The sequence below is a fragment of the Pecten maximus genome, chromosome 2 (assembly GCF_902652985.1).
Source record: "Pecten maximus chromosome 2, xPecMax1.1, whole genome shotgun sequence".
Classification (NCBI taxonomy): domain Eukaryota; kingdom Metazoa; phylum Mollusca; class Bivalvia; order Pectinida; family Pectinidae; genus Pecten; species Pecten maximus.
The window spans coordinates 41828499-41852918 of NC_047016.1; the positions used below are offsets into that span (position 1 = coordinate 41828499).

General features: G+C 36.7%; 1 protein-coding gene across 4 annotated transcripts in view; it reads left to right on the forward strand.

Moving 5' to 3' along the window:
• The window catches only part of LOC117322124 (ecotropic viral integration site 5 ortholog-like), an 83026-nt gene that overhangs the window by 21692 nt on the left and 36914 nt on the right, over positions 1-24420 (forward strand). For 3 of the 4 annotated variants that reach the window (XM_033876884.1, XM_033876887.1, XM_033876885.1), the window contains exons 3-10: positions 6717-6868; positions 8083-8168; positions 8611-8835; positions 10206-10280; positions 10678-10803; positions 11437-11580; positions 16272-16361; positions 17040-17137. In XM_033876884.1, the coding sequence (XP_033732775.1) occupies positions 6717-6868; positions 8083-8168; positions 8611-8835; positions 10206-10280; positions 10678-10803; positions 11437-11580; positions 16272-16361; positions 17040-17137 (996 nt within the window). Of the gene's footprint in view, positions 1-3736; positions 3826-6716; positions 6869-8082; positions 8169-8610; positions 8836-10205; positions 10281-10677; positions 10804-11436; positions 11581-16271; positions 16362-17039; positions 17138-24420 lie in introns of those variants that run through there. The other variant, XM_033876886.1, reaches the window with a different exon arrangement.

Consider the following 24420-nt stretch of genomic DNA (forward strand, 5'->3'; position numbering starts at 1 on the left):
TGTCTGAACTATCAGAGGCCCAGTTTAGACCTTTCTGTATCCAGGGTATAGATGTTGTCTGAACTATCAGAGGCCCAGTTTAGACCTTTCTGTATCCAGGGTATAGATGTTGTCTGAACTATCAGAGGCCCAGTTTAGACCTTTCTGTATCCAGGGTATAGATGTTGTCTGAACTATCAGACCTTTCTGTATCCGGGGTATAGATTTTGTCTGAACTATCAGAGGCCCAGTTTAGACCTTTCTGTATCCAGGGTATAGATGTTGTCTGAACTATCAGACCTTTCTGTATCCAGGGTAAAGATGTTGTCTGAACTATCAGAGGCCCAGTTTAGACCTTTCTGTATCCAGGGTATAGACGTTGTCTGAACTATCAGACCTTTCTGTATCCAGGGTATAGATGTTGTCTGAACTATCAGACCTTTCTGTATCCAGGGTATAGACATTGTCTGAACTATCAGAGGCCCAGTTTAGACCTTTCTGTATCCAGGGTATAGACGTTGTCTGAACTATCAGAGGCCCAGTTTAGACCTTTCTGTATCCAGGGTATAGACGTTGTCTGAACTATCAGACCTTTCTGTATCCAGGGTATAGATGTTGTCTGAATTATCAAAGGCCCAGTTTAGACCTTTCTGTATCCAGGGTATAGATGTTGTCTGAACTATCAGACCTTTCTGTATCCAGGGTATAGATGTTGTCTGAACTATCAGAGGCCCAGTTTAGATCTTTCTGTATCCAGGGTATAGATAATCTGTATCAGTTTATTTCTTTGTTCCCTGTACATGTGAAATGAATGAAATTGAAGGACCGCTACAAGAGATTCAGTTCAGCCCATCACATACAGTCCATCCAGCTCATCAGAGAGTCAGTTCAGCCCCTCAAAGGCAGTTGGTTCAGCCCTGCACAGTGATAGTCGGTGCAGCACATCAGAGAGTCAGTTCTATCCTTCTGAGACAGTCTGTCATGGTTCAGCCCCTCAGAGACATTTGGTTCAGCCCCTCAGAGACATTTGGTTCAGCCCCTCAGAGACGTTTGGTTCTGCCCCTCAGAGACATTTGGTTCAGCCCCTCAGAGACGTTTGGTTCAGCCCCTCAGAGACGTTTGGTTCTGCCCCTCAGAGACATTTGGTTCAGCCCCTCAGAGACGTTTGGTTCAGCCACTCAGAGACATTTGGTTCAGCCCCTCAGAGACGTTTGGTTCAGCCCCTCAGAGACTTTTGGTTCAGCCCCTCAGAGACGTTTGGTTCAGCCCCTCAGAGACGTTTGGTTCAGCCCCTCAGAGACGTTTGGTTCAGCCCCTCAGAGACATTTGGTTCAGCCACTCAGAGACGTTTGGTTCAGCCCCTCAGAGACAGTCGGTTCAATTAAATCGTCAGGGACAGTAGGTTCAGTCTATCAGAGACGGTCGGGACAGTCCATCAGAGACGGTCGGTTCAGCCCCACAGGAACCACGCACTCCAAGTCTCCCATCTCTATTTAACCCTCTCACAGGAACCACACACTCCAATTCTCCCATCTCTATCTAACCCTCTCACAGGAACCACACACTCCAAGTCTCCCATCTTTATCTAACCCTCTCACAGGAACCACACACTCCAAGTCTCCCATCTCTATCTAACCTTCTCACAGGAACCACACACTCCAAGTCTCCCATCTCTATCTAACCCTCTCACAGGAACCACACACTCCAAGTCTCCCATCTTTATCTAACCCTCTCACAGGAACCACACACTCTGAGTCTCCCATCTCTATCTAACCTTCTCACAGGAACCACACACTCCAAGTCTCCCATCTCTATCTAACCCTCTCACAGGAACCACACACTCCAAGTCTCCCATCTCTATCTAACCCTCTCACAGGAACCACACACTCCAAGTCTCCCATCTCTATCTAACCCTCTCACAGGAACCACACACTCCAAGTCTCCCATCTCTATCTAACCCTCTCACAGGAACCACACACTCCAAGTCTCCCATCTTTATCTAACCCTCTCACAGGAACCACACACTCTGAGTCTCCCATCTCTATCTAACCTTCTCACAGGAACCACACACTCCAAGTCTCCCATCTTTATCTAACCCTCTCACAGGAACCACACACTCCAAGTCTCCCATCTTTATCTAACCCTCTCACAGGAACCACACACTCCAAGTCTCCCATCTTTATCTAACCCTCTCACAGGAACCACACACTCCAAGTCTCCCATCTTTATCTAACCCTCTCACAGGAACCACACACTCCAAGTCTCCCATCTTTATCTAACCCTCTCACAGGAACCACACACTCCAAGTCTCCCATCTTTATCTAACCTTCTCACAGGAACCACACACTCCAAGTCTCCCATCTCTATCTAACCCTCTCACAGGAACCACACACTCCAAGTCTCCCATCTCTATCTAACCTTCTCACAGGAACCACACACTCCAAGTCTCCCATCTTTATCTAACCCTCTCACAGGAACCACACACTCCAAGTCTCCCATCTTTATCTAACCCTCTCACAGGAACCACACACTCCAAGTCTCCCATCTCTATCTAACCCTCTCACAGGAACCACACACTCCAAGTCTCCCATCTCTATCTAACCCTCTCACAGGAACCACACGCTACAAGTCTCCCATCTTTATCTAACCTTCTCACAGGAACCACACACTCCAAGTCTCCCATCTTTATCTAACCTTCTCACAGGAACCACACACTCCAAGTCTCCCATCTCTATCTAACCCTCTCACAGGAACCACACACTACAAGTCTCCCATCTTTATCTAACCTTCTCACAGGAACCACACACTCCAAGTCTCCCATCTCTATCTAACCCTCTCGTAGGAACCACACACTCCAAGTCTCCCATCTTTATCTAACCTTCTCACAGGAACCACACACTCCAAGTCTCCCATCTTTATCTAACCTTCTCACAGGAACCACACACTCCAAGTCTCCCATCTCTATCTAACCTTCTCACAGGAACCACACACTCCAAGTCTCCCATCTTTATCTAACCCTTTCACAGGAACCACACACTCCAAGTCTCCCATCTCTCACCCTCTCACAGGAACCACACACTCCAAGTCTCCCATCTCTATCTAACCTTCTCACAGGAACCACACACTCCAAGTCTCCCATCTCTATCTAACCTTCTCACAGGAACCACACACTCCAAGTCTCCCATCTCTATCTAACCTTCTCACAGGAACCACACACTCCAAGTCTCCCATCTTTATCTAACCTTCTCACAGGAAACACACACTCCAAGTCTCCCATCTCTATCTAACCTTCTCACAGGAACCACACACTCCAAGTCTCCCATCTTTATCTAACCTTCTCACAGGAACCACACACTACAAGTCTCCCATCTCTATCTAACCCTCTCACAGGAAGTTGACTGTTTTCTGAAGAAAGTAAGTGTTGGTAAACAAAGTGTCTATGGTTGTGAGTTGAATTGTTAATTAGATGTTTAATTACTGATAATGAGATTCATGTAATAAAATTATTTGACAACTTTCATCAGCACAACAACAGCTGAGTGATGACAAGGTGTATAAATTATACTTCCTATTTAGTATTCCTGGTGCCTATGTCAGGTTGTCAAAGTGATGTCCTTGTAGCTCAGAAAACACAACAACACTCTAGCACAGTCTAGGCTTCATGAAACACGGGATATTTGGTTAAAGATTTGTGTGTTTTGGACAATACAGCAACTGCAGGAATACAGCAGATTCAGTTTTTATCAGCTCAAACAGAAGAAAATAATTGGATACAGAATCAGCTGTGGACCTCTGGATTTTATAAGTCAGGAGGACTTTCTCATAAGATATGTACCTGATATCTAGGTAGGCTGTACGTAAGGTAGACACATGTTTTGTCCTTCAGTAAAGCTGTAGGTATGATAAATCCTTCTTTTGTCCTTCATCCAGTATATACCTGACATCCAGGTAAGCTGTAGGTATTGTCGACGCTTATTTTGTCCATCATTAAAGCTGTAGGTAAGGTAGAAACATGTTTTGTCCTTCAGTACGTACCTGATATGTAGGTAGGTAGGAATGGTAGACACTTGTTTTGTCCTTCAGTAAGTACCTGATATCTAGGTAGGCCGTAGGTAAGGTAGACACATGTTTTGTCCTTCAGTACGTACCTGATATGTAGGTAGGTAGGAATGGTAGACACTTGTTTTGTCCTTCAGTACGTATACGTACCTGATATCTACCTAGGTAGGACGTAGGTAAGGTAGACACGTTTGTCCTTCAGTACATACCTGATATCTAGGTAGGCCGTAGGTAAGGTAGACACATGTTTTGTCCTTCAGTACGTACCTGATATCTAGGTAGGCCGTAGGTAAGGTAGACACATGTTTTGTCCTTCAGTACATACCTGATATCTAGGTAGGCTGTAGGTAAGGTAGATATGTACACATGTCTTCAAGTTACATGTACATGTGTGACATAAGATTCTGTACATGTGTGATGTGTCTCTGCATGACATAATGATATGTCCACATAATATGACTAAAATACATATGCATATATAAAATGTACCTATATATTCCACATACATGTCGGTCTGTGTCTGTAATACCAGGATTTCATATTTATCGTATCTGAGCTCTTAGTGAAATCTTGGCTTGTCCTGTTTTTATGTAGATTATACAGTGACACCTGACTTTACCGACACACTGTAGGACAGAGTCAAATTGTGCTGGATAAGACAGTGTGTAGATCAGTAAAGTCATTGTCAGCAACAATGAGAATGTCTCTGTTTCGATGGATATGGTCGGATGATACAAGATGTTGTTAAAGACAGTGGTCGGTAAAGTCAGGTTTCACTGTATAATGGTCGGTTTAGTCAGGTTTCACTGTATTATGCTAAAATTGAACTTAAAACTAAGTATACCTGTATGTATATGTATCGTTACCTTTATTATAATCAACACAACACCCTCTAACAAGTGGCTACACGTACACATACCGTCACTTCTTACTCGTGCACATACCGTCACTTCTTACTCGTACACATACCGTCACTTCTTACTCGTACACATACCGTCACTTCTTACTCGTGAGAAATGCAATTCGATGTACTGTCACCTGTTGATCATGAAATCTTTAACCCTCAAGGTAAAAACAGCAAGTATAAAAATGTGGTGAGCGATGTTTTATTACAACGACCATTAGCGGCTCATTCATCAATGGACTGGAATTAAACTGGTGTCAGGTACAGGAAGACAAAGTAATCATACTGTATAAACTGAATTAAGTAACGTTATAGTAAATCACAGAAAAACCAGAGTGCCATTTAAATTCTGATTTAGAGAAACAAAAATGATCATTTGATTAACTTCCACTGCAACCTCTACAAGTGTAGTTTGTGTGAGGGTTTACTGCCCCGAGTCAGTGTGTAGTGTACAGGTGTAGTTTGTGTGAGGGTTTACTGCCCCGAGTCAGTGTGTAGTGTACAGGTGTAGTTTGTGTGAGGGTTTACTGCCCCGAGTCAGTGTACAGTGTACAGGTGTAGTTTGTGTGAGGGTTTACTGCCCCGAGTCAGTGTGTAGTGTACAGGTGTAGTTTGTGTGAGGGTTTACTGCCCCGAGTCAGTGTGTAGTGTACAGGTGTAGTTTGTGTGAGGGTTTACTGCCCCGAGTCAGTGTGTAGTGTACAGGTGTAGTTTGTGTGAGGGTTTACTGCCCCGAGTCAGTGTGTAGTGTACAGGTGTAGTTTGTGTGAGGGTTTACTGCCCCGAGTCAGTGTGTAGTGTACAGGTGTAGTTTGTGTGAGGGTTTACTGCCCCGAGTCAGTGTGTAGTGTACAGGTGTAGTTTGTGTGAGGGTTTACTGCGCATGCCCCGAGTCAGTGTACAGTGTACAGGTGTAGTTTGTGTGAGGGTTTACTGCCCCGAGTCAGTGTGTAGTGTACAGGTGTAGTTTGTGTGAGGGTTTACTGCCCCGAGTCAGTGTGTAGTGTAGACAGGTACAGACAGAGTTACCTGTTCATCACACACATTGTACATGCATATATATGTACATTGTATATCACGACTCGGCTCATAAAATGTTTAATAACGCAATTCACTACAGCTTTAATATAGCTAAAACTAGCTCTTCTGAAGGCTTTTTGGGGCTGTCAATGGGCCCCATTCCCAATTAAAATTATCAAATTTAAGCCAAATTCGACAAAATTTGCAGTTTATTCCTGAAAAAATCCTTCCCAATTCATAATTTTTTTTTTCCAATATGAGACAAAAAGGACACATCCCAAACCATTGAGAAAAAGCCCTGCACCAGTATCTCTGATTTATTGTTAGTGGTCTGCAGTCTGGTACACTCCTGTTTTGTCATCAATATTGTATAGATTGTACAGATATAATTCCATGTCTGGGGCACTAGAATACCAACACTTGCCCAAATTATTGTTGTCAAATTATTTGAGGGGAGAGTACATATATGTATATCTGATTGGAGGGGTGAATTATTGTGTTTTCCCTGCAATTAGCCCTGGTTACTAACATAAAATTTGTCTCAAGTAGGGAGTGGGCTTACTATAACTTATATTTTATGTGACATTGATATAGAATTTAATATTTTCACTTAACTATAATAGCCATAGATGGGCTTATTTGCAGGCATATAGGTTTATTTCTGATAAATACAGTGTATATCTGTATTATATAAATTACAACTCTATTGTCCACCTATAGATACAAGAGGATAAGTTTTTATGTATTTTCACAGGTTGTTAGAGGCAGATCAGAAGTCATGCAGCTCTCTGAATTCTGCGCCGTCCCCGACACCTGGTCACTCGCGGAAGGGATCCGGGTCGAGTGTGCAGTCATCGACGTCCTCCAACAGTCACTATAGTACGCAGCAGACAGATGACGAAAATAGTATGTACCAAACCATGAATTATTCAATACAATGGCATTCGATTATAGAACTGTACCCAAACATCATTTCTTGTTAGACCACATTAGCTGGAACAGTTATCTTTGTGTATTCTCCACAGAGTGAGAGGTACAAAAACAGTTCTGTATTTTACGATCACATCGGATTCAACTACAACAAATTTTTTTTTTTTTTTTACGATCATGAATAGGAATTGCTTTATTGACTGGCCATTGTCAATTCTTCTTTACTGCCAAAAATGCAATTGTCATGTGAAATCCAACTACCAACAGCTATCGGAATCATTAAGTATTGCTACAAGAATGTTTTTGTTGAAGATTTATGTGATCACCTGAGCTAATGTCATGGCGCAGTTCTGTTGTCCATACATTGTCTGGCATCTGATCGCGACTGTCAATTTTTTCTGGAAATTGTTACTAGTCATGAACAGCTTGGATCTTGACCAAATGTGGTCAGAAGTATTCTTGAGCAAAGGATAGCCAACTTAAATGGATCGTTGTCTGTCCCCTGGGTACTTAGGAATGGTGCCCAAAGTCAGGGAAATATAGCCAATTCTTTAAAATCCTTTTTCTGTAGGAATATCAGGAATTCTGTCCGTATTGGTCTGAAGCATCCGTGGGTGAATGGAAATCAATTTTGTATAAACGATGGATCTCGGCCGGCTTTTAATGGGCAGTAGGGGGCATGGACCCAATAGCAAAAATATAGCAAATTCTTTAAAGTCCTTCTTCTGTAGGAATGAATGGAATTGGTCCAAATTTGGTCCGAAGCATCCTTGAGTGAAAGGGGAACTATTTATATTTATAACACAATGGATCTCGCTTCCCATAGGTTGGATGGACAGGGCCCAAAAGGAATATTGGTAATAAAGTGCTTTTGAGTGATTTTCAACTCAATCAGCCTAGTTAGTACTTACGTGTGATTTTCAACTTAATTAGCCAAGAATCTTAGTTAAGGGAATGCGTTGAATCCAGTATTAGTGTATGGTACCGTAAAGCAGATACCAAACTGGGAAACAGTATATGTGCAATATAAGATAAGATTGTTCTGACATAATCACTGAAGTTCTGGTGAGCAAAGCAGGCCCCATGGGCCTCTAATGTATTGCACTATATGGTCTCAGATTATTTTTCCTTCTAATATTGATATAACAAATTATCTTATGTATATATTGAGGATTTCTGTTTGTTTACAGGTTCTACATCAGGAAACCTGTGGGATGTGTGGGGAAAACTTGTCAATGACTGGGAAAATGCCAAAAAGAAACAAATCTGTATCAAAGTAAGATTGATAAACAATTACAGATTGAATTTGTCAACAATTTTAAAATAATCATCAATTATGGACTTTTGATGAGGTCATTATGGTATTAAACGCCTGGTTGAGATATCGAAAAAATTTTGACAGTGATAACTGAAAATTTACTTTTGGGCATTGTGACATCACAATGATTATGACGTCATAAACATGGCATTGACCCGGTGTTTCTAAAATTAGAAAGCATCAGGTCAATATCTTAGTGACTTTCTCATGACCATGTTTTAGCCAATGAGAATTGAGGAAAATCTTAACAAGTCTATCATACTGACTGTATTTCTTCATATTAAAGGTAAAACTCTTTAAGTTGAGTATGATATTCTGAACAGAAGAATCATAGCTTTTAGTACCTGTATGTAATAAAGTTTCCAGATATACAAATGTAACATGATTTGTATTTAACTAGGATTTGGTGCGGAAGGGAATTCCACATCACTTCCGGGGATTAGCCTGGCAGCTGCTGTTGAATGTGAATGACTCCCCCCACAGACAAATGTACGCTCAATACCTGAAGGAAAACTCCCCTAGTGAAAAGCTCATCAAGCGTGACATTGCGAGAACTTTTCCAGAACAGGACTTCTTCAAGGAAAAGGATGGGCTTGGTCAGGAGAGTCTTTTTAATGTTATGAAGGTACATTTATTTAATAAAATAACAAACTATTTAATGTATGACGGATGCTAAATCACTGACAGTGTATACACTGCTTGCAGCAAAAATGTGTAAAATGCACCCATAGTAAAGAAATTTATCTCATGAACACCTATAAATGGGAAAAAAAATATAATAGATAAGAAAAATCGCATTTTGAAAATAATTGCTAATCAGACTAGAAGTTATGTTCCAATATTTTGAGTCATTGTATTATAAAATTTCTTAAAATGCAGTTATTTATGTAGTAGAACTGGACCGGGATCGATCATTGGCGACCAGGTAGCTCAATCGGTAGAGCATCCGGCTAGTGTTCGGAGGTCCCAGGTTCGAACCCCTGGTCTGGCCGTGCATTTTTCCACTCCTATTACATTTGGTACCTGTGACCAAACCTTGTTTCAAGTGAGGTGAATACTTGACAAGGGGATACCCGAACCTGGGTTGTGAAGTCTTCGGGGTTGAAGACTTAAAAAAAAAGGGAGGGAAGAGTGTAGCGGAACTGGAACTGGTCAATCATTGGCGACCAGGTAGCTCAATCGGTAGAGCATCCGGCTAGTGTTCGGAGGTCCCGGGTTCGAACTCCGGTCTGGCCGTGCATTTTTCCACTCCTGTTACATTTATTCACCGTAAATTCAGAAGATAAAAAGAAAAGCTCAAACTTTTGGAGGGCAGTTATAGGATGAAGTATGCTAATTTTGGTACTGTATAAAAATACACAACAACCAATTCTTGTTTTCAATTAATCTTTAATTACTCTTTGTTAGAGATATATCACCTTTTAAAATTTTAATATATCCAGTGAAATTTCACAGGCCTATAAATCACTACTCTAATACAAATTATTAAAAGTTACTATAAAAGTTATTTATTTGATGCACTCAAATTTTAGCTCATTTTTTAATTTTCATAGGTTAGCACATTGATAAATTAGCACACCAAAATTATTTTATACAGAAATAGTTGATAGAAAGGGCAATTAGTGCAATCATAATTTAGCGTGAAGCTTCTAGCTCGAAAAACGTTAAAATAAGATTACCTCTAAAATATGTACGTTTACGGCACTTGATGGATTATCAGTATGTATCAACATGACTGACCATGGACCTTGATTTTGACATATTTGACTTTGACCTGAACATTCTTATTATGTTGTATCAATGTTATTTTGATCTTCAGACTCTAACGAGAACTGTAATTCATTCATAAGGCAGAATGATCTCTCAAACCATTTCTTATTTTGAATCAATCTGGGAAAGGGTCGAGGTGTTTTCGAGAGCTCCCATGTACTAGTACATATGTTAACAGTTCTGGCTGAGGTTTGTGTAACATGAATGTCTTTTATAACTTTTCAGGCGTACTCTATACACGACAAGGAGGTAGGGTACTGCCAGGGGAGCGGATTTATAGTGGGACTTCTTCTCATGCAGGTAACGTATAAACTGTTAAAATGTAATGACCTAACATTTTGGACATGATAAGATGGAGGAGAACTTCACAAAAGACCTGAACTGGAATAATTGCTGAATTAATTAATAACAAAAGTCATAATGTCTTTAAGACTTAAAAGATTTTGATGTTAACTCTATGTGCCCCATAATATTGTCATCAAAAATTAAATCTATGTAGTTTATAGATTCACCTCAAGTTTGGACACTCGGCATTTGAATCCTAATTTTGCCTGATAATTTAAACGTTAAACATTTGTATGCAGTGAGATGCCTGAATCTAATTACAGGCAGAAACAGGAGTGTCTGGAATGTGGTAAAAAAGTTGATATTTTTCCTTCAGTAGAATATTTTATGACATATTATTGTTTTACTGTAGATGCCCGAGGAGGAAACATTTGCGGTGCTAGTAAAACTAATGCAGGACTATCGTCTCAGAGAACTTTTCAAACCCAGCATGGCAGAGCTGGGCTTATGTATGTACAAACTGGAGTGGCTGATACAGGTAAGTCTAGTACATGGCCATTATTGTACAGACTTTGTTTTAACTTCAAAATTAATACAGGAATAGAGTCAACAATACATAGTACATGTTAATCTGGAGGGGGGCTATATAGGTTTCCTCTTCGTCCATCTTGTACATAATGCCAAGGTTTGCCAGGGCTCTAGCAACTTCATCCCTTGAGGGACTTTGATAGAATTTCACACAATGATAAAGGAACATAATCTCTTAGACAAGTTCAAGTTTGAGAGTTTTGGGGTCAAGGTCACTGTTACTTTAGTGGTGGCTGATAGGCTTTAAGTAGCTGTAGTTTATATGACATCACATGTCCAGTTTTCTCAGAACTGTCAATAAATACCTAGATAAATGTCACAGAATAAACTTCTTATATTAATCCAGAAATATTAATCCACATAAATCTTGTATTCTCCCTGGAACTGAAGTGTTCTGATGTAAAAATTTGACAGTGTATATGTATTGATTTCTTTGTATGTATTGATTTCTCTGTATGTATTGATTTGTTTGTATGTATTGATTTGTTTGTATGTATTGATTCAATGCAATATCATCCCATTAGACATACAGGTATACCACATTATATGATGATATGAATGTCATGTTATTGGTGTGTTCCAGGAGCTGCTGCCGACACTGTATATCCACTTCCAGACCCAGGGTTTTTACACGTCCATGTATGCCTCGTCCTGGTTCCTCACCTTGTTCTCTACAACACTACCAATGTCTATGGCATGTCGAGTCATGGATGTTTTTATCTCAGAGGTAAAGATTCTCCCCCTTGTCAAACTTCACCATGAATCTGTCACAGAGGTTAAATGTTACGCAACACATGATCTTTGTTTCTACTGCCATTTCTGTCCTCTGCATCTGCCCTACTCCACTACTGCTAGTTTTCTTCCCCACATCCCTAATCCGCCTTCCACTATGGCCAATTATTGATCTCCCCACCTCTCTCCCCCGCCCTCCGCTAATGTTCAGATTTGGAAATTTTTATCCTGTTATTCAATACAATATTTTGTAATTGAAATGCATCGGTTATTTAATTAGATTACATAACAAGTTAGATATAAGTCAGGTATCAAAAATTGTATTAAAATGCAATGGTGTGTTTTGGTTTTTTTTTTTTTTTTTTTCAGTTTTCAAAAAATACTTATTGTTTGAGGTTATCTTGAAAAACAAGTCCATAATGACTAAAATTTACTTCCTTTTTAAACGAACATTAATGTTCGATTATTGCCATCAAGAACTGGACTGAGAAATATGACCATATTTGGTAGCCACATTCACCAATACGCCATCTACTGTCTGTTTCAATGAAATATGGCTGCCCCCATTGCCTTACGCTTCAAATAATTTACTTGCAAAAACATCTTCGTTTTATGTAGTAGTTTTACCGAAAATGTTGAAATGTATTCAGTAGATGTTTTCAAGATGCATACGATTTGAGAAATGCATAACGCTAGCGAAATGTGAAGACTAAATGAACCTGAACTTTGCGAATAACTCCAGGTCAATATATTTATGTAAACAAATATTGCGCAGGCGCATTCGTCTCCGGATGTTTAGAAAGTTTTGCTCTTCCGTGTTCATTCCAAAACGGCTGACATTATAGCATAGGTCTGCAAATATGTCCGCGATTTACTTAAATTTGTAATATATATATTCTAGAATGTTACATCATTATCAACTAGATGAGTATTTCTATAATTTAGAGAAAGAAATATATCAATAACGGCATACGAGACGATACATTGTATCATACTATAGGTTACTGAACATGTTTGCGAGAAAGATATATACTAGGTGGCATTTGTGGTCAGGGTGACTGGTCATAGCGTTAACATTGTCATCGATTTCCATATTCCATTTTCCTTTGACGAAAACGACCAATAAATCAAATGCAAATGATAATATCTTGTTGCCATGTGCACGGGATTGGTTGTTGTAGGCGATACTTGGAACGTATTTACTGTTGTAAGGGAGGTAACTGCAAGATTACGGAAATCAAACGTTAAACCAATTTGATTGGTCGTTTCTTCCATGACTTAGGCAATGGGTTTACAATCGAGGTGACAGATAACTATGGCAATATTCAGATAATATCCACAATAACATTTTTAGATACGTGTGGTCGGCAGTTGTCATGTTTAAAATGAACAATCATATAGCTTGTTTTTATTTCGGCAAAGTCGAGAATATTTACTGAAACGGACCACAGGTGAAGCAGACTTGGAAATACTGAAACGAAGAAAAACGGGGCTTAATTATAATATAGGCCTAAATTGGCATTATTTTCAGAGAATTGACCCACATATATTTTTTTCAATGCCTATTTGTATCGTATGTAAAATATTAGAGGTTTACAAATTTTAAATTAATTTTTCATTTGCGAATCGCGGCCCGATTGTCGTTAGAGTTGAATTACCGAAATGGCCGATAGTGGACCCAAATCGACATTTTTACGAGAGAATGGACCCAATATAGGATCTATTAATCTTTGGTGTGTGTATAGAGACCTGGAAGTATTTTGAAAGAATTTGCAAAATACCGAATTCACGATCAAATTTTCGATTGTGACGAACTACTGAGACGGTGTTAGTTCATGTCAAGTCAATCTGATTAAAATCAACTGTTACATGATATGGCTATACGTTTAGTATGCACTACTCCTACGTATTTTTTTATAGCCGGAAAACGGAAATCCGGATTATCTAAAAACAAATGCAAAAAGACTTGTGATATTCACTTAATTTGATATTCAGCCATTAATTGTTATTTGTAGTTTTATAACTTCTGAAATAGTGTGATTGATTCTCTATATAATATTGCTGTGGAACTTGTGTTATTTTTCAAACAAATTCATTTTGATAATTTGTTAATTTAGAACGTTCATCAAGTCATGATCAAGACTTGAAATTCTCGCTACACCATACTTCAAACACAGTAATCAATGAATTGATAAATTGAAAATTGAAGTCAAGCAAATGAGTTAATATTTACCTAAATAATTTTTCAATATACAACACATGTTCAGATGACTATTTGTGCCATGCTGTTACAAGATTTCAGTTACAATTCTAAAAGTCAAGCAAATGAGTTAATATTTACCTAAATAATTTTTCAATATACAACATATGTTCAGATGACTATTTGTGCCATGCTGTTACAAGATTTCAGTTATAATTCTAAAATTGAATTAGTATGTAAATATATGTTATACTGTCAATATCCACAAAGCGAGTGTAGTCTACTGTACTCAAAGTCCTGCCAGTAGATAGCGGTACATATACTTACTGCTTACATCTAGTGCTTACTTGTGTGAACTATAAATCAATAACAAAATGGTTCATATATTCCTATATATGACTTCACAAATTATGCGGTGTCTGAAGATCTGAATGAAGTGAATAAACGATGTATTAAATTATTTTTATGAAATATTCAAGTCATAGATCATTCTTTTTTTTAAAATACTGATTTCAGGTCCATTTTGGTAATTCATCTATAACGGCAATTAAAATACTTCTCATTTTTTTTAAAGCCGGAAAACGGAAATCCGGATTATCTAAAAAACAAATGCAAAAATACTTGTGGTATTCACTTAATTTGATATTTCAGCCGTTAATTGTTATTTGTAGTTTTATAACTTTTGATATATTGTGATTGATTCTCTATATAATATTGCTGTGGAGCTTGTGTTATTTTTCAAACAAATTCATTTTAATAATTTGTTAATTTAAAATTTTCATCAAGTCATGATCAGGACTTGAAATTCTCACTACACCATACTTCAAACACGGAGTAATCAATGAATTGATAAACTGAAAATTTACCTTAAATATTTTTTCAATATACAACAAATGTTCAGATGACTATTTGTGCCATGCTTTTACAAGATTTCAGTTACAATTCTAAAATTGAATTAGTATGTAAATATATGTTATCCTGTCAATATCCACAAAGCGAGTGTAGTTTACTGTACTCAAAGTCATGCCAGTAGATAGCGCGCGGTACATATACTTACTGCTTACATCTAGTGCTTACTTGTGTGAACTATAAATCAATAACAAAATGGTTAATATATTTCTATATATGACTTCACAAATTATGCGGTGTTGAAGATCTGAATGAAGTGAATAAACGATGTATTACATTATTTTTATGAAATATTCAAGTCATAGATCATTCTCTTAAAAATATTGATTTCAAGTCCATTTTGGTAATTTTACTATGACGGCAATCAGGCCTAGAATGGCGAATAAACCCCTAATATTTTACATATGATTAATTTTGACATTGGAGAACATATAATTGTGTCCATTCTCTAAGCACTGGTAGAATGTACAGAATAGAGGTTCATAAATATATTCTCAAAATTACTAATTACCCCGGTAAATATAACATTTTACATAAACCTCCCATGACTGATGGTGAACTTAAACTTGCAAATCTCCTGTGTCATTCCAATTTTGATATGTGTAAATATATACACGTACTGTATATATATAGTTATAGATATGGAATGCTTCACAATTTGCATACAGTTATGGAATCTTATAACACCCCCAAAAATGTTCTCTCCACATAAAGGATGTGATTTGTGCAATTACATTGCTGAATTGTGTGGTTCAGTATGATTGGATGATCAACATTGGAAAAGGACAATAAATAGGGAATGTGTCGTCCCATCGAATGGATTGTAATCTTTGTGATCAGGTTTGAAGTTGAAAATGAAGCTTGAAGTTTTCTTTTCCTGTTTGCTGAATTATTCGATGAAGATAGTCTTTATCTGGTTGTTATTCTTTATCACATTGTTTACAATACTGTAATTATACCAGAAGTTTATCATCTCATATACAGATTTATTAACATCAAATGATTCCTGAACAAAAGGAGTCAGGTGTTTTTGTTTTGAAGTACCATAAATGCTTGAATGAGTACAGTTTCAATAGGATACATTCTTAATTCGGGCCTTGATTAGCAGCTCTGGTTTTGGTTTTCAGTAATTCTTTATGTGTGTTTCATCATATTAAGTTGAAATGCAACTATGTATGCTAAACTAACGATGGAACTAGCCTAAATTTAGTGCATATTAGAAGTTGGCATCAATAAGGTCACAGAGTCCTGGCTGTATTATAACTGATGATGCCTTCCCGAAAGAAAGAAGACATATTTTATTTTCATCGATCCAAGATAGATCAACAAACTTCCAATTTCAATTAGGACCTTACAGAAACATGCATGTGTACAATCAAATCAGAACAGCTGCAAACATTTCAAATTATTTGCAATTAATTCCTAAACCGATATCAGTAAATTTATCAACTTAAAACTTAGAAGATTACTGATTTTGCATTAAACAATAATGTTCGTTTACAGTACTTCCAGTACTTTGATTAATGAAATGGGGAATATTAAAAATTTTAATTCATGTTACCTATGTTTTCCTTCAGGGTATGGACCTTATATTCCGCTTGGCCATAGCAATATTACAGACTAGTCAGGATCTATTGAAGACCATGGACATGGAGGGCATGCTCAAGGTACTGTGATATTGCTCAAATGTATTTTATACACTCACAAGTTAATGGTGTTAATATTTCACTATGAAATTGTGTATATCAAAATGTTATAATTTGTATTTAATATACATGTATATGTAGAAATATGTGAAAACATTCAAACACAACGTTGAATCCAAATTTTCTGTTAATTAATTTTTGGTAATTGATTAACCCTTTCATCCCTAAGAAATTTTAGTGGACTATGCCGTTCTTTTATAGTTTGAAGTCCAATATGGTAAGTAGGGGTGAAAGGGTTTACCCATACTGTGATATCTCATTACCAGATATTATCATTTACAGAAATACAAATTGTTCCTAATATCATCCATTTTAAGACTGATAAAAAATAATGATATCTAGCTTTGAAGTGTTGTTGTGACAGATCTGAGCAGTGCCATTGTATATGTGGACTGAAAATAGAGGTTAGTTACCAAGAAAGTTTAGAATGAGAAACTACACTTGATAATAAAAATTTAGCATCTAAGGGAAGTAACTCTTGTAGACTTAGGAAATGTCAACAATTTTGGCCAGGGGAGTTAACTGTGTAAGACTTACAGATTTAACTTTAATATAAGATGTTTTAAAAAATGTTAAGAAAATAAAAAGTGAATTAGTTTTAGATAAATACTAATTAGCAGCTTTTTTTTATATTTGCAGTTTTTCCAAAAGGAAGTACCTCTTAGATATGAACAAGATCCTGAGAAATTGTTCCAGGCAGCTTATCAAGTACGATACAACACAAAGAAAATGAAGAAGTAAGTTACAACTACAGTCATACTATCCTATCTATTGTCTCATCTACAGTGCACTGTCTTATCTTAAGTATATGTCATAAATGCTGACTTCGTGAAATTTCCATGGAGGTGATTATGGGTACTCCAATTTTCCAAATCTATAAATAGAATCACATTTGTAGACCTCTTTTGACAGGATTTTACTGTAAAACTACATATTTCACACTGCTCTCCCTATGGACCAATTGAATTTTACGTACTATGGACAATTGAAAGTTTTAAAATTTCCCACCGACACCACCACACCCCTGATCTCCCCAATTCCAGCTCGTCCTCTGCTCCTACATACTTAACAATACACAAACAACAGTATACATCTAATAATGGTTACTGGTTACCATTGTAAAATTTGTGGACATTGATGGAGATGTCATCCCCATAGAATATCCCAATTAACTTGAGCTGCTCAAAAGTGCTCAGGAAAATCTGGAATATGTATTTGCAGTATAAAAATCTGGAATACATGTGATTTAAACTCACAAGTTTCTGTCCAGGAGGAAAATGATTTGTTATTTACTATCCTGACATCATTGTTTCTGTGCCATTGATCTGTGTATTTTTGCTGTGGTGGTGTGGTCCGACCAGTCAGTGCTGGCTTTACTACAATAACATGTTGGAGCCTCTTGATTATCAATGTTTTAATTGGGATAGACTAAAATGTGTGGTAAACTTTTTCTCCCATACTTCACTGGGTTATCCTGCAGTTGCTAGAGAAAAGATTAATAGAATCTATCACGGGTCTGTTCCGTGGACAGGGATATCTCAACCCGAGTATAAGAGTTTGGCCAGTCAGCACAAGGCTTGCCGAGTGCTTGCACAAGGGTTGAGATATCCTTGTTCGCGGAACAGACCCGTGATTGATTATTTTTCTCACATACTTGCAACCAAATGTAAGTTTTTATGAAAGTTTTTCATCGCGCCATCTTCAATGCTCCTTGGAATGTGCGTCAAAATTGATGACGTCATCATTTACGACATGGTTACTCAACGTAAAATGATGACGTTACGTTGTTGTGAGCAGCGTCATATAGCGCGTGCCAGCTGTCTTTACCCACCTGTGTAAGATGGATTTATCTTTTCCCTAGCAACCGCCGAATAACCCTGTGTAAGATCGATTTATCTTTTCCCTAGCAACCGCTGAATAACCCTGTGTAAGATGGATTTATCTTTTCCCTAGCAACCGCCGGATAACCCTATGAAGTATGGGAGAAAATTCAATTTCACACAGAGGGGTAAAGACAGCTGGCACGCTATATATTTCAGACGCTGCTCGCAATAACATAACGTCATCGTTTTACGTTGTGTAACCATGTCATAAATGATGATGTCATCAATTTTGATGCACATTCCAAGGAGTATTGAAAATGGCAAGATGAAAAATTTCATAAAAACTTACATTTGCTTGCAAATACATGTACATAAATAAATGTATGTGAAAATAATAATCAAACATATGCATGCAAGCCTCGTGCTTACTGGCCAAACTCTTGCACTCGGGTTGAGATATCCCTGTCCACGGAACAGACCCATGTTAGATTATGTTAATCTTTAAACTTTTTATTGTTTCACATCTTTCAGAATTTGTTCACCTTTTTACTATACATGTTATTGTTTCCTTCAGTATTCTGGTAAATTTTACTGTTGCGGGCCGATCAAGTCCAAAATACAAAATGTACATAAAACTGTATTCAGTGCCCACCGAGGACCCGTTCAGTCAGTAGAATACATGCCCTCATTAATTTAGAAATCATGTGATTAGCCTGTTTATTTATCATCTTACCTACATGTATTTGTCTTGCCCATATGGATAAGCTGATGACATATTCTGAGAGTTGTGTATATGTCAGTCGTAGGCCTCGACTGAAACTGATGAATTGTGTAATAGGGAAGACTTATACAGACACGGACTTTTGTCTAATTCCTTTTGTTAACTCAGTAAAATTTACTGAAACCAAATTGTGAAATGGACATGGAAATTCACATACATGTCACTGTTTATTATATACATGTAATTATAAATCTATATTGAATTTAATATGTTTGAATAAGATGTAGAACTAGAAGTTTGATCAAACTTTGTCTTTTGTGTAGTGTTGGTATATATGGACGGTATATCCGCGGTGATTCATTCAATCAGTTCAAGGTGCTTACTTCAATCTTGAATAGTAAAGGGAGATAACTCATGACAGCAAACTATGTTGTTGGCATATCATACAGGAAATGGGGTTTGAAAAAAGTCATCAAAATGTCGTCATTAAATCAATTTTTTTAACAAATATTGGCTGATACGGTTTAATATGATGAAATTGAGTCCAAATACGTACCAACTATTATACTAGTACAGTCAAAATTCATTATTCTCAAACTCTGGTAACAGTTCCAACAGTAAAAATTATTGAAAATATATTCAGTTTCCACGAATACTCAGCATATCTCGAGGTTTTTTTATGACCGACTGACTTCGAGATGACGAAGTGCAGCTGTATATGTATAGTTACTGTGTTTGTCATCTTTAGTTACTGCCCTTAATATAACTTTGAATTTGGTTTGAATATGGTTTAATCGGATCAATCTCTAGTTATACCCCGCAACGAAGTTAGGGGGGGGGGGGTATACTGGAATCAGGTTGTCTGTCCGTCCGTCCGTCTGTCTGTCTGTAGACGCATTTTGTCCGGACAACTCCTCCTAAACTGATGGGCCAATTCTGATGAAACTTCACACAAATATTAATGATCATGTGTAGATATGCATGCCACTTTATTTTTCTCAAAATTATGGTTGCTATGGCAACTGGTCACTATAAACAGGTTTTCCGATAAGAACCATAACTTTAAGTTTGTCCTGACAACTCCTCCTAAACTAAATGGCCAATTTCAATGAAACTTCACACAAATATAGAGGACCATCTGTAGGTGTGCATGCCATTTTCTTTTTTTTCAAAATTATGGTTACTATGGCAACTGGTCACTATAAACAGGTTTTCTGATAAGAACCATAACTTTAAGTTTGTCCGGACAACTCCTCCTAAACCGAAGGGCCAATTTCAATGAAACTTCACACAAATATAGAGGACCATGTGTAGATGTGCATGCGGGGGTATTAGTCAGCCATCCTGGCGACAGTTCTAGTTAGCTGGTAGCTTTGCCTACATAGGTATTGTTTCCAGTTCTGTCAATATGTTGTCCGTTGTGTACTTTTCATGTCGTAGCCTCGTTTTGAAATCTACTCTTTTGATATGTAATATTCGGACCATTGGGCTTTGCAATAAAAAAGAAATGTTCAAAATATGTAAAAGAGATATATTCAAGTTTAAAATGTTTGTTTTTTATCCAGAATGAAATAAATTAGCAATGATAACCTAAATAGAAATAGTTTTCATCCAAAAAAAACAACAAAACATTTTTCATTCGATAAAAAGATCATTTTTTTACAGAAAACAAAACCTAGATCTAGATTAATCAACTCGTTTTCACTACATTTTTTTCGTTAAATTTTATTATTTCATTGTGGATTAGACATTCAAAAGTTGGCGGTGGGCTTATTCCTGAAAATAAAGTAAATTTCATTGTGGATTAGACTTTCAAAAGTTGGGGGGAGAGCTAATATTCCCAAATATGAGCCTATGAAGAAAAAAGTTAAAAAATTTGGGGTGGGCATATCCCCGAGCATGGGCTTATACCCAGTTAAATACGATAATGTACCCTCATGACTATATTAAATGGTAGCTGTGGACATCATCCGAGGTTGTGGTGTTATATGGTGACAGTCCACTACCAGTTGACTCCTCATAGTGGATATATATATAGTAGGTGTTGGATAACAGGTGTCTAGGGTATTGTGGGTTAGGCCTGTTATTTGGATGTCCGTGTAAATACTGGACTGGACACTAATGGTTTACATAACCCCGGAGACCGGTATTTATTGGTACATTACCTGTAGATTAAATGACCAGTGGTCACTTTAAGGAACCACCTGAGGTATTCTCACCTGATGACCTTGTATACTAGTAAATCTGCTGGTCATCACCTTCCCAAACTGACCAGCTGGGGGCCATTCTTATTCACTCCCACTAATTTAGAGATCTGTTACCGGATTCTATATATTCTTATCTATATACAAATGTAGTTTACATCGTCCACTAGCTGTCAAAACTGACCGTCTTATTGACCATAAACATTTGATTAAACACGGATAGAGTTCAGAAGGTTTTAATACAGAGGGACCGGTTTATAGTACATAATATAATCTCTCATAAGATGTATATATCCAGCGTCAAGCTCAGAGTTTAATTATACCAGAGACCTCTATATAGTAATATTGATGCTTCATTTCACTGATAACAGATAATAAACAAGCTGTATACAGCTTATGTTATTCAGAAGTATAATTGAAATGGCGGTCGTGTTCATGATCAGTGCCAATTTCGTCTTCATTAAAAAACAATAAAAGTTCATCCCTCATTTCTTTGTTAATTTTGAAATCGTAAGCTGTTTCTTCTTCTATAGTAATAATTTGGTTGGGATTTTTCAGTATAAATATCTTTAAATTTAAACTGTAATTTCCTGCATATGGCCATCCAGGCTGTACAAGTTTTTAAAGTATCTGAGGGGGATGTCTGTTATGGGCTATTTCCTGGAGCGGGCTATTAGTGGATTTTTTTTACATAGATAAATGTAGGAAATGAAGATAACATGCTGTTTTTTGTTTCCTGATTTACATAGGAATGCCAGAAACAAATAAAAACAACAACAAAAATAGAGTCTATAGTGTTCACTGCTTAAGGACATGAAAAAAATCTTATCAAAAATACAACATCTGAATTGGTTCACATACATAAAATAAAGGTTAACTTGTATATATATATATATATATATGTATTTAATTGTTGTATTACCCGAGGGATATCTGCTGGTACAGGTTATCTGAAATTAATTTCATCAAATGCCTTGTTTTGCATCCCATTGGCTATATACAGGTGTGGGTAATGCACGGCAAATTGTTAGTATAAATATCCAATCTCCAAGAAAAATGGTCATAATTAACATTGAAATGTTAGTATAACCGCAAGGGGTTTTACATGACGGCCGTGTTATAATGATCGGTGTCATATTCTGCAACGCAGTATAATGCAGATTCACCATTTTGTTGATAGCTATAATTTAATGATAATAATGTAACCCCTGCAGATTTCCTAATATTGAAATATTCCATTTCCCCGAAATTGTTTGATAACCAAGTTGTAATAACTGCCTATATTCACATATAGTTATTACATGACATCCCGGTTTCGTAATTTGGTGTCAAAACATGCAAATCTTGGCTAAGTACAAAATAGGTGTGCCACTATATCTCACGTTCGATAAATTGTTGCAGGATATACAACGAGGAGGAGGATATTTTGCAATTAAATTAATAACGAAGGCCACAGGCCTGAGTTATTAATTAAAATTGCAAAATATCCTCGTCCGAGTTGTATATCCTGCAACAATACACGAGTCAAAGTTGATTATTTCTATTCTACCAGGTACTGTTTAGTTCTGAGATCTACCTCTTTCTAATAGAAAAACGGCAAAGAAACCCCGGGAAAACCTTGTAATTTATTTCTTGAGTATTGCATTATTTTGTTGATAAAATATACATTTTGTTACAGGCACTATAGTACTACAATCAAGAACATCTATCATATGGCATTGGTTTTTTTAAATTTAAAAAAAAGGGATGAAAAAAAAAAGCGGCATTCGTAGGATTCGAACTCGCGTCGTGATAAAAAATAAGGAAAGACAAACCCATTAGCCCACTCGACTACAGTAACCATATTCTTGTTGGATGAATATTAGATACATAACATTGTAACAGCCATGACTCACGAGCGTGTGTTATTGACACGAGCGTGTATTATTGGAAAATAATACATGGTTTTAAACCAATCAAAACTGGCGTTGCATAGCAAACATGGTAGAATTTTGTTTAGATAACAATATGTCATGCATGATTCACAGAGAACAACAGGAGCTGTGATCCCTGATATAGTTATTGAGTTTCTCTATAAATTTTAATGCAAAATTTCAGGAATTATGATAATTTACAAGTGTATACTGTAGACAATAGATAAATGAATGAATGATTTGAATGAGAAAGAAAGATAGAAAGTAAGAAAGAAAGAAACACAACATTGGTTTAAAATGTGACCAATTTAAATAAGTTGAGTTATAGTGACACCTGCCATAAGAGATATATCAAATTTCTGTACAACATTTTGTTTAAAGGTAAAACCTTAAAAAACAGGTTTTGTTCCATAAAAGTTGATGCACAAATCAAAACCATTTCCTATTAAAGAACGCATCTGATATTATCTTTACTCAGATAGCCTACTTATTTTATGAATAGCGAAAGTTTGTTATGAGAAAAAAGTTGAGAAGGTTAAAATTCCCAACTGAACCAAATCCATAAATTAGATTACATACTGCTGGTGGGTGTTTATGGTGTGAATATGTTTGAAGATATCTTTTGGGTCAACACAACAAAAAAACTTGTAAGTTGTTTACAAAAAATATATTCAGGCCTGTAAATTTAATCACTGTATATATACATACAATGAGAAAAATTTAATGTGTTTTTCCGAGGCTTGCATGTATTTACATAATTTTTTATCCTCTATATAATTCTATCTGATGGGATGTCACGCTTCCTTAGGCAGTTTCACCTATTTTGTATTCCAGTACACTTTCATCAGTGTATAATGGTCCTAAGATCTTCCTCTGAGTGTCTCCTTGACATCATTTAAATACCATCAAACAGTTTGTCTGTTGAATCAATGATTTATGTGAAGATGATAAAAATTCTTCGTAGAAACATCAGCGAGTGAAGTTTTTATCAACATCGTAATTGAAAAATTTCCAAATCTTAAAAATTTCTTGTTGAAAATTTGTGAAAATTACATGCATATAAAAGATTAATTTCATTACAGAATTGAAGAAATATCCATTATTTTTGTTCAGATATAAAAAAAAAAAGTCTTAAATTTAATTGTTACACATCTCTAAAGGCTTAAATATGTTGGTAACAACAGAAACTAGAAAATTGTAGTACTGGTAAAATGATCGTGGTATCAGAACTTGACAACTAGAACAGGTTTCTCTGTTATATATATTATAATGACCCTTAAGCTTGTAATGTGAAAATCTAGATCAATGACTTTAAAAGGTGCATTTATATACCGAGAAATATTCATATATATATGGTCT